This window comes from Notolepis coatsorum (assembly GCF_963971535.1).
Source record: "Notolepis coatsorum genome assembly, chromosome: 1".
Lineage (NCBI taxonomy): Eukaryota > Metazoa > Chordata > Actinopteri > Aulopiformes > Paralepididae > Notolepis > Notolepis coatsorum.
Window position 1 is genome coordinate 193,932,368 of NC_140165.1, and position 12,607 is coordinate 193,944,974.

A 12,607-nucleotide genomic window follows, 5' to 3' on the forward strand; every position below is an offset into this window, starting at 1 on the left:
GGCGTCGGCGATTATCCGCTCCACAAATCACAGTACCAAAGCAAATATATATTCCAGCCGCATAGGGCTCAGCAGTCGTCGGGTAGGTAATCCAGTGTACATGTCCCTCGGTCCTCGCCTAGATCTCCTCGGATGAAAGCGCCATGTGGTCGGCCCAACCTGGATAAGACTCTAGATAACACGAGGAAGCGTTGGAGATGCTGGTCACTTTAGAACTCTAACCGCACGATGCACCATACACGATAGACTATTATTACTTGATAGAAATACGTCGCACTCGACGGTACAGTGCCAAACTCTGACAATTCAGTTATTAATTCGCACGAGGTCTCAATGCTATTCTAAGGCCAAACAGGCCATACTTCACCGCACGTCGTATCGTGGGTGAGGCTTCACGTTCTGTTACTAAGTTGGGAAGAAGGGTAAGGGACTTCTACATTTACTTGCGCCATATTTATATGCACGGTGAACAAATAGTGCCACTCTCATTTCGGTAGCCGTATCCCTGAGCGGAGCCGGGGCTAGTACGGACATGTCTCGTCGGTACCTTTGAACTTGACGCCAGGGGCTGGTCCCCTGGCGCCTGGTCCTTTGTCCAATAAGAGAATGAACTATTATGGGCTATAGTAGGCTAAAGGGATATTCCGTGCATATGTACAAGGAATATACAAGGGATATCAAACGACATACAAATACTATTCAATATATATCCATAAATAAATATATATATTCGGTTTAATCTGATCCTTCGTAACAGCCGCCCCCTAATTAGTCCCACCTAATTAGCTAAGCAGAGACAGATTAACCGCACTGTCCACTACTCAATGTCCGCTGTGAGGGTCAGTCAGTTCACAAAGTCATGGGGTCATGGTCGTCATCGATAGTATCGGGGAGCCTTGGCAGTTCTATTAGCCTCGCCACGGGTCGGGTGTAGGTCCGCCCTTGGACGAGCACTTCAGCTGCTCGGACCTTTCCATCGGCACCGGTGATCACTTTGCTTACGCGGCCAGCCGGCCACATAGCTCGGGGTAGTGACTGGTCGATAATCATGACGACTGTTCCTTCTGTCAAATGGTCTCTCTCTTTCACCCATTTCTGGCGGGTCTGTAGAGACGGTAGGTAGTGGAGTAGGAAGCTGTTCCAAAACTTGTCAGCCAATACTTGACTGTACCTCCACATTCTTCGGCCGTTCGCTTCTTCAGGCCTGTACATTGTCTGGGGTAGCGCGGGGTCCAGCCGCACCATCAAGAGTGTGTTGGGGGTGACTGGGTCGACATCTGCTACATCACTTGAGACGTAACCGAGGGGCTTTGAGTTCAATACTCCCTCGATCTCCGTGAGGACTGTCATTAAGACTGCTTCCGCCACGGTCTGGGCCCCAAGCACGGCGTACAGGGCTGTCTTTATAGAACGTACTTCTCGTTCCCAAGTTCCACCGAAGTGAGGTGCGTTCGGGGGATTAAACTGGAAGTCAATCTGGGATGGAGCGAGGTGGGTCTTAAGTTCTGGGCCCATAGCTTGGAAGCTCTCTCTCAGCTCTCTTTCTCCGCCTTTGAAGTTTGTCCCGTGATCAGACAATAATGTAGACGGTTTTCCTTTCCGTGATGTGAATCTTCGGAAGGCCATAAGGAATGAGTCTGTGCTCATGGTTGGAAGGAGTTCGATATGTATCGCTCTGGTGGTCATGCATTTGAATATAATACCCCACCGCTTCTCAGTTCCTCTTCCTTTCTTTATATACAGCGGGCCGAAACAGTCCATACCGGTGGAGTGAAAAGGCTTGTCGCCGAGTCGGAGGCGACAGGGAGGTAGGTCAGCCATCCGGGGTATACTGGGCTGGGCTCGCCACTTACGACAGTCTAGACAGGTTCGCTGGAAGCGCCGCACTGCTTCTCTCCCTTGCAGTATCCAATAACGACGTCTGATCTCCGCGAAGACTCTCTCTGCCCCTGCGTGGTGCACATCCTCGTCGTATTTCTTTATGATCAGCTCTGTGACCTTGTGTCGGCTGTTCAAGACTATCGGGTACTTGACGTCATCCGGTAAGTCTGGGGCTCTCCGCAGACGACCACCCACTCTGATGAGACTATGGGCTAGGTGGAGCAGTCTGCTGTCTGATGGGACGGGCTTTGCTCCCTGTAGACAGTCTAGCTCATCGGGGAAAGAGTCTCTCTGGGCTCGTTGTAGTAGAAGAAGTTCTGCTTCTTCGTAGTCAGCTGCTGAAATGTCAGTCGTGGGCTGAACCTCTGGGTGGTGCCACAGAAATGTCTTTAGCTGCGCACTCTGTAGGGTGAGGCAATCGTCTATGTCGGGGTCTGTGGAGACGAGTGTGTTCAATCCACAGAACATAGGTTTCTTGTTTTCGGCCTCCTCTTTACTCGCCTCCCGTGGGGTGGGTGTAGGCCACTCTTCTTCGGGGAGCTTGAGAAACTCTGGTCCGTCACTGTAGAGGTTGTGACGGGTGAGGTCATCCAGGGACATTCCCCGGGTGATGACGTCAGCTGGGTTGTGTTTGGTGTCCACATACCTCCAGCTCGCTACTTCTGTTAACTCTTGAATCTCGGTGACTCTGACTCCCACGAAGACCTTGTATCTGCACGAATCAGACCGGATCCATGTGAGTACTGTCGTGGAGTCTGACCACAAAATTGTTCTTTGCACCGGGATGGTGAGTTCACGTTGGATTAACGTGGCGAGCTGCGCTCCTGCTAGGGCTGCGCAGAGCTCTAGACGCGGGATAGATTGTTGCTTTCGTGGGGCTATTCTTGAGCGAGCCAGGATGAAAGCAGTATGTATTTCTCCTCCCTCCTCTCGGGCACGCAAGTAGGCCACCGAGCCGTAGGCTACTTCGGAGGCGTCGCTGAATACGTGCAGGTCCATCTTGCATGTCTCTGGCCTCACTGTGGGTGGGAAGTAGCTGCGGCGTATGTTAACACCTGGGAGTGAGCGGAGTTCCGTCTCCCACTCTCTCCATGTGGATGCAAGGTGTTCGGGTATGGGATCGTCCCAGCCCTGGTCCTTGTCCCATAGCGCTCTTACAATCATCTTTGCCCTGGTGGTGTAAGGTAGAATACATCCCAACGGGTCATATTGTCTGGCGAGTGTTCTGTATACACTCCGTCTGGTGGTCGGTATTGCCGTCGACCTTCCCTGCTCCTTGGTCAGGGGTTTGTGTCTATAATGGAGCGAGTCTGTTTTGAAGCGCCAGACTAGTCCTAGTGTCATTTCTTGGGCTTCTCCTGGGATGGTCGCCATCCAGGTCTCGCTGCTCGCTGCCTTGTCCTCGGGGGAGAGGCTGCGCAATACTTGCGGGTCGCTGCTGGCCCACTGCCTGAGATCAAAGCCGCCTTTGATCAGGGAGGCGCGGAGCTTGAGTAGAAGAGCCTCGGCTTCTTCTGGCGTCGAGACGCTTTGTAAACAGTTGTCCACGTAGAAACTATTTGTCACACTTTGTCGGACCTCTTCATCTGCTGCTGGGTCCTCTGCGACGTGTTTTTGTAGTGCAAACGTAGCACAGCATGGGCTGCATGTGGTTCAATAGATACCGCTCCGTTGCTTCTTTTGTGGCGTGAAAGGTGGGCATTCCCTCTCGCCTCAGGAGTGGAGTTGCGTATCTCATCACTCCGTTGACTGTGACTCTCTTTGTCCCTTGCTCGAGGAGGGCTATAGCGTAGATATCTTCCTTAGAACGAATGTCTTTCTTTTCGTTCTTAAAGGGCATTGTCTCTAGTGTCCATAGCCTCTCGACATGCTGCAGGAGAGTGGTGTCTTCTTCTGTCACTCTGGAGTGGAGGCAGCTAGTGGCTGCTGTTCGGTTAAGAGACTTGGCGAGGGGGCCTTGTAATGTCCATCCTAGGCGGGTCTCGACTGCTGCAGGACAACCTCTGGGTCCTGTATGGACGGAGCCTATCAGCAGGGTCGGGGTGGCACCGTCTATGAGCGGGATAGGTAGTTGACGCAGGTGCACATATTTATCCATCAGCTTGGCGATGGGGTAGGTGTACTGCGATAGTCCTATTTCTTGGCTGGTGAAAGCATTAGTAATCCTATACCGTCTCTCTGGCTGCCCGCTTGCTGCGATAGTGAAGGAGACATTCTCGCCCTTTATCGTATTTAGATCTCTTCTTATTGTCCGAATCGTCATCTGGTTTTCGCTCCCCCGCAGCCCCAGCTGGGCCGCAGCGGACGTGAGGAGAAGGGTCTTCTCTGACCCGTCATCAAGGACGGCGTAAGTGTCCATGACCTTATCTTGGTAACTCAGTGTTACGCGGACCACCTTTAAGAGCACCTGGGCGCCCCCGCTGCTAGCGGGGTCAATGTACATAACACTTGCCTTTGTGCTGCTGGATGGTGCAGGCTTTCTTCTGTTACTGTCGTGTAGGACATCTAGGTGGGCTCCGTCACACTGACTACACCTCTTCTTTAGGCGGCACTCGGCTGCCATGTGACTGCGCGCACATCGGTAACAGCGCCTGTTGGACTTTATCCAGTGACTCACTTCTTCAGCGGTCATCTTCTTGAACAGGTCACATTGTGACAACCAGTGTTCCTTTTCGCAGTACGGGCACACCATCTTCCACTTCTCTTTCATCGAGGGGGTACTGTGGTTCTTGCTGCTCGGTACTGATTCTGATTGGTGCATGACAGTCACCAATCTTCGGCCATCGTTTGCTCTCCTAGGTCCCTCTCTGGAGCTTGGTGTGCTCCGCACGAACGTATCCAACCGTAGGCTGCTGACTTCTCTCGCCAGGAAGTCGGCTAGGTCTAGGAGGGATGGCTCGGGACCGTTAGGATCACGGTGGTCTCTTTGCCGCCTGAAGCGCTCCTGTCGGGCGGGCGGCAGCTTCTCTAGAATCCTCTCGACATTCGAGTTTGCGTATAGTTCGTGCATACCCTTTTCTCGTTGCGCCCCCAGCATCCCTACCAGGGATTGTACTTTGATAGACAGGTCGTCTAGTGAGCGATTGTCTGTTGCTGGGGGTAGGCGGTCAATATGCCTTATCTCTTGTATTACGTAATCCCATATACGTCCATATCTTTGGTCTAGTGCTGCTAGAGCCGCGGTGTATGGGGTCGTAGAGGTGGCATAAGCTAGCGCTATGTTGTGCGCTCTGGGCACTTTCAGGTGCTTCAATAGGATAGCATACTTGTGGCGTTCATCAGCTACATCCACCATCATTGTCTCTAAGCACATCCGTAACTCCGTGTACTGTGCTCGGTTCTCATGGGTGAAGTCTGGAAACGTCGGTGTGCCAATGTATGACGCCGTGGATGGCTGGCACATCGGTGAGCGTTGGAAGAGAGGCCTCCTAGGCGAGTCTCCTCTTACGCCTCTCGGTGGGCTGGTACCGGCAGGGTACCATGGCCCGCTGGTCCAGGTGCTATTCCTCGGGACTGGTCGTGCGTCATGCTCACCCGTGAATAGAGTCGGGGGTCTGTAGCGCAGAGCCGCGGGGGTATAGCCTGGGCTGTACTGGACCTCCTGGTCCTGTGGAGTACTGTGCTGCTGTCGGGCTTGACTCTCCTCCTCTCCCTCTTCTTCCTCTGTCAGGTCATCTAGATCCTGTAGTCGTCTATTTAGCCTCTCCGCGGTGTACGCCGTTCCTTCCTTGTAGCTGGGTCTCACTGGGACCGGTCGGGGAAGGGGTTCGGAGGGGGGTATAGGCTCTCTCTGGTGGTCGAGTTCAGGGTCGCTTGATCGGTTAGGGGAGGGTGCCCTTGACCCGTGTCTTGACGAGGCCCTGGAACCCCTTGTGGAGGGAGGGGGTGTTGCCCTGGCGATCAGCTGCTCCATTAGCTGCGCTTGTAATCGGTCGCGCTCGGCTTCGCGCTTGGTGAGAGCGATGTCGCGCTCCGCTTCTCTTTGGGCACCGGCAGCGGCGCGCTGGGCTTCGGCGGCGGCGCGCTCTGCTTCGGCCCGGTCTCTTGCCATATTCTCTTCCGTCTGAAGGCGTCTCATCTCCAGACGTATACGCTCTTCGTCGCTCCGTTGCTGCGCTTGAATGCGTTCTCTTTCCATGGAAGAATGTTCGCGCTCACTAAGCGTCTGTGCTTGGAGCCGATCGCGCTCTGTGGAGGCTGCTAGGCTGGCGAGGAACGCCTGTGCCAGCATCTTGTCCGCCTCGCTGGGGGAAGACGCTGGTTGAGGTGATCCGCTCCTGGCAGTACTCGTTGGGGATGCGTTCTCCTGCGGGGAGTCCTGGAGCTCTATCTCCTCGGCGCTCTCCTCATCTTGTTCCGTGCAGAGTTCCATCTCTGGAGGGTTGTCTTCCTCCCGGAGCTCTCCGGGCACTACTTCTTCGGTCTTGGCGGGGGGTAAAGTCGTGTCAGTTCCCTCCTGGTCCCCACCGTGAGCTTGGTCAGTTACATTAGAACCCACTAGGGCCTCTGTGGTCGGGGTATCCTGGTTGATAGGGTCGGACATAATTTTACTTTCTACTTTTACCGCGTTTACCGTTTGTAGAAGGCTAGGTAGTATACTGGCAGCGTAATCCTCTAAGTACTGAGGTGGCTGCCGTCTACGCTGCGGGCGATCTACTTTAGGAGGACCGTTTTGTGGAGTGTTCATCATAGGCCATTTCAATATTAATACCACTATATTAATATTACACTAGTTATTCTCCGGCTCGAAGGACCAATTGTAACTGAGGGGTACAATTCCCTGACTGTATTGATAAGTATGGTATCATTAAACCACTACCGCTTTATGTACTTTAACTACTGGCCATACAGTACACGATATCTAAATATGATGAACACTTTCCACAATGAAATCGGTTCCAGTCAAAGGTAATAATCAAATATTTAATGGAGCAAAAGGTACATAGAATATTTATCTTACATTTATCATTTGAATGCACTTGTAAGGCAAATTAGTACTCGTAGGCAAATCAACACTGAATGTCCAATCTCTGGTTACGCAGGAAGCAAGTATACAACCTGGCTCTTAGGGAATTATATCTATGGTACACTTAATGATATAGCGGGATATTCTGGAGGGGGTCCTCCCGGTTGTAAGCCGGTAGGGGGGGTAGGAGAGCCGTCGGTAGTAGACCGTCTGGTCAACGATATCTATGGAGACTTCAAGTACAGAAGACAGTGCAATAGACTCTTGATCCGCAGATGAATACACCTTGGTTCTCTTGTAGGCTGTAGCTCCACAATGAAGAAGAAGCTAGGCGACCTCAGTCTCTCTGAGCGCCGACTCAACTTGACTCCTCTCGGGGGTAAATCCAACACTCACAGGCGTCAGCGATTATCCGCTCCACAAATCACAGTACCAAAGCAAATATATATTCCAGCCGCATAGGGCTCAGCAGTCGTCGGGTAGGTAATCCAGTGTACATGTCCCTCGGTCCTCGCCTAGATCTCCTCGGATGAAAGCGCCATGTGGTCGGCCCAACCTGGATAAGACTCTAGATAACACGAGGAAGCGTTGGAGATGCTGGTCACTTTAGAACTCTAACCGCACGATGCACCATACACGATAGACTATTATTACTTGATAGAAATACGTCGCACTCGACGATACAGTGCCAAACTCTGACAATTCCGTTATTAATTCGCACGAGGTCTCAATGCTATTCTAAGGCCAAACAGGCCATACTTCACCGCACGTCGTATCGTGGGTGAGGCTTCACGTTCTGTTACTAAGTTGGGAAGAAGGGTAAGGGACTTCTACATTTACTTGCGCCATATTTATATGCACGGTGAACAAATAGTGCCACTCTCATTTCGGTAGCCGTATCCCTGAGCGGAGCCGGGGCTAGTACGGACATGTCTCGTCGGTACCTTTGAACTTGACGCCAGGGGCTGGTCCCCTGGCGCCTGGTCCTTTGTCCAATAAGAGAATGAACTATTATGGGCTATAGTAGGCTAAAGGGATATTCCGTGCATATGTACAAGGAATATACAAGGGATATCAAACGACATACAAATACTATTCAATATATATCCATAAATAAATATATATATTCGGTTTAATCTGATCCTTCGTAACAGATATAGTATATGTTTTTTTTTTTTTTTCACTTTTTCTCCCATTTTTCAATATTTTCTCCCATCCCAATTTCGTATCATCCAATTCAACCCTCCCCTGTCACGGACGCTGTTTCTTGCCTCCCACAAGCCGGCTGCAATGTGGACTAAGTCATACATAGCACAAGTCCCCTCCGGTACTTGAGGTAACAGCAGTCGCATCTTTTCACCTGCGCAGCTCGATCTCTCAGTGGCGAGGAGTAACGCGTGGGAGGCTCACGCTGCCCCCGACACTTCCTGATTCTACTGCGCAGGCGCACCAACCGACCTGTAGGAGTCGCTGTCCACAACGCCCGATCCCCACCCATCAGTTTCCCACCCCCTAATACGGCCAATGTGTATTAGTACGGACGACCAGCTAAACTGAAAGCAAATGTGGAGCGCTGGGCTCGAACAGGCAAGCCCAGCGTCTCCAGCATTTCGTGGCGAGCGCCTTGCCCACTACGCCACGTAGCCGCCCTAGTATATACAGATATGTAAACATTATTTTAAAATATAGTGCTGGACCTGTATGAATATTTTAAGATATAGTGCTGGACCTGTATGAATAAAGGACAAATATAAATAAAAAAGTAATCTCATGCTCAGCCCTCACCTGCATATCCAGGAAGTCCTGGGTTAACGCAAGCTCATGAAAGTTCTGAAACACAAACTCATTGGCTCTTTGAAGGAGGGGGGCAGAGCCATATCCCTCAGCCAAGGCCAATAGGGACAGACAGTTGGAGAGATCCAGGGTTCCAATCAGGAAGTCACTGCAGGCTTTGGAAAGCACTGGCACCTGGGTGGAGAATCATAGTATGAGAAGCCTTACTATCTCTAAAGAAACTATGTATTTTATTGTCTTACTAGCTCTATAGAGGTCAGGTCATTTGTGTATTTTACAGTCGTACTAGCTCTATAGAGGGAAGGTTGGTTGTGTATTTTAGAATCTTACTAGCTCTATAGAGGCATGGTCTGTTATGTAATCAGAATAGTCTTATTGCCAAATAGTTTTCACATACAAGGAATTTGATTTGGATCCCCTTTCTTCTCCCTCTACACTAAATCTAACATTAATAATAATAATAATAACTAGACAATTCCGCGCGGGGGAAATTGTGAAAGTGTGGGTGACGCCTGTGCACCGCCGGCCAACGGGGGAGAGTGTCTCTCGCGAGTCTCTATGACAAACGGTTCAAAGGATACAAAAAGGGGGCGTGGCCTAAGGATTGGGGGAGTGGTCAACATAGACCAATCAAAGAGGATATCCCTACTGAGTGCAATGACACAACCCGCAACACTATTACACTATTACACAATATTACACACTATTACACTATTACACTATTACACACTATTACACTATTACACACTATTACACTATTACACACTATTACACTATTAGACACTATTACACTATTACACACTATTACACTATTACACTATTACACATTATTACACACTATTACACTATTACACACTATTACACTATTACACACTATTACACTATTACACACTATTACACTATTAGACACTATTACACTATTACACACTATTACACTATTACACTATTACACATTATTACACACTATTACACTATTACACACTATTACACTATTACACACTATTACACTATTACACTATTACACACTATTACACTATTACACACTATTACACTATTACACTATTACACACTATTACACACTATTACACTATTACACACTATTACACTATTACACACTATTACACTATTACACACTATTACACTATTACACACTATTACACTATTACACTATTACACACTATTACACTATTACACACTATTACACTATTACACTATTACACATTATTACACACTATTACACTATTACACACTATTACACTATTACACACTATTACACTATTACACTATTACACACTATTACACTATTACACACTATTACACTATTACACACTATTACACTATTACACACTATTACACTATTACACACTATTACACTATTACACTATTACACACTATTACACTATTAGACACTATTACACTATTACACACTATTACACTATTACACTATTACACACTATTACACTATTACACACTATTACACTATTACACTATTACACACTATTACACTATTACACACTATTACACTATTACACACTATTACACTATTACACACTATTACACTATTACACACTATTACACTATTACACTATTACACACTATTACACTATTACACTATTACACACTATTACACTATTACACTATTACACACTATTACACTATTACACTATTACACACTACACTATTACACTATTACACTATTACACACTATTACACTATTACACACTATTACACTATTACACTATTACACACTATTACACTATTACACTATTACACACTAGTACACTATTACACACTATTACACTATTACACTATTACACACTATTACACTATTACACACTATTACACTATTACACACTATTACACTATTACACTATTACACACTATTACACTATTACACTATTACACACTATTACACTATTACACTATTACACACTATTACACTATTACACACTATTACAATATTACACTATTACACACTATTACACTATTACACACTATTACACTATTACACTATTACACTATTACACACTATTACACTATTACACACTATTACACTATTACACTATTACACTATTACACACTATTACACTATTAGACACTATTACACTATTACACACTATTACACTATTACACTATTACACACTATTACACAATATTACACTATTACACACTATTACACTATTACACTATTACACACTATTACACTATTACACACTATTACACTATTACACTATTACACAATATTACACTATTACACACTATTACACTATTACACTATTACACACTATTACACACTATTACACTATTACACACTATTACACACTATTACACTATTACACACTATTACACTATTACACTATTACACACTATTACACTATTACACACTATTACACTATTACACCGAGTACAATGGCACAATCCGCAAGTCTCTACGACAAACGGTTCAAGAGATACACTGAGGGGGTGTGGCCTAAGGGGGCGTGGTCTAAGGATCGGGGGAGTGGTCAACATCGACCAATGAAAGGTGGTCAACATGGACCAATGAAAAATGAAAGAGGATATCCCTACTGAGTACAATGACACAACCCACAAGACAGAGGGCGCTGTCAGCAATTCAGTACTGCAACACAGTGATGGCCAATGATGGGTTAAGTGGATGATGTCATTGGCAGCTCAGCCACGAGCCACACAGCTGAACCAATCATGAGTGAGCCATGAGCCACACAGGTGAAGCAATCACTATGACTTGCATATTTTCTATCCAATGCATTTGTATGGAGGCAGATGCATGACTGCATTGTCACATTGATTAAAAGAAAACTATAAGAGATGAAGCGTTGTGACGCGCACATGAGCACTACAACGAGTAGGCGAAGGGTTGTGCGCGATATTGTGACATTCGTGCAATATTGTGGCACTCCTTCGGCGATCGGAACAGAAGGCTAAAAAATAGTGTGAAAAATGTGATTTCTAGAGTGCGATTGCATGGCGGTCAATGGGGAGGAGAACCTTCAAACAAATGGTCGTCAGTTGAGATAGAAATGTCCAATTCCATTTATTTTTCTTTTGTGAGCGGGATGACAGCCGTGTCATCGTTTTGATGTGTTTGTTTTATTTCTACGTCCAAAATTGAGATCACACTCGCAATTCACCCAAGGTAGGGGGAAAAAGATTATTTCAGCTGCTACACTCTAAAATGCAATGCATTCCCAATGGGACCGATATTTTACCGTTTAAAGTCGATTCGTAGCCAGACGGTGCGGTGAAACTTTACGAGTTCGGAGACCGGTGTTGCCATAGGCAAGCCGCTCGTTTTGATACCTTTCACGTGTATGGGGCGCGAACGCTTACGTGTTGCAAAGTGTTTGCAAAATCGGTGGAATAAATAAATAATAAAAAGAGTATGGATATGTATAGTGTGGGTGGCAACCTGGCTTCGCCAGGTCACCCACACTAATAATAATAATAATAATAATAATAATAATAATAATAATAATAATAATAATAATAATAATAATAATAATAATAATAATAATAATAATAATAATATCTTAAATGTATATAGCGCCTTTCAGGAGACCCAAGGCGCTTAACACTTTAAGTGCCGAAAACGTGTTTAGGCGTCCTTCCCCGCCATGCTCAAGTTGCAGAGGACGCCGTAACTCGTCTTTAATATCAATATTTCAAAAATCTGTGATCGGAATCATATTTTCCATCCGCAGCCTTCACACACAGTTCTGAGCTCCTCTCAATCCTCTAGCGGTTCAAGAGCGCCATCTGGTGGCCGATCGGCAGAAGCGCCAAACAGGAAGTTATGTGGATGAAGTGCTGATCACCCATATTACTTCCGGGCACTCGCTATAGGTCCCGGGACTCCATCTTGATACACTGGACATCGATCGGTTGCAAATAACTCGATAAACAACATGATTTGGACGTATATAGTATTATACAACCTGGAAATGG

The 12,607-nt window shown here is 47.0% G+C and overlaps 1 protein-coding gene across 1 annotated transcript in view; it reads right to left on the bottom strand.

The window, feature by feature from the left end:
* Positions 1 to 12,607, bottom strand: part of kbtbd3 (kelch repeat and BTB (POZ) domain containing 3) — a gene marked incomplete at both ends in the record, with an annotated part of 105,634 nt that overhangs the window by 63,858 nt on the left and 29,169 nt on the right. Inside the window, one exon of the mRNA XM_084308562.1 lies at positions 8,633 to 8,815. Within this exon, the coding sequence (XP_084164688.1) occupies positions 8,633 to 8,815 (183 nt within the window). The remainder of the gene's footprint in view (positions 1 to 8,632; positions 8,816 to 12,607) is intronic.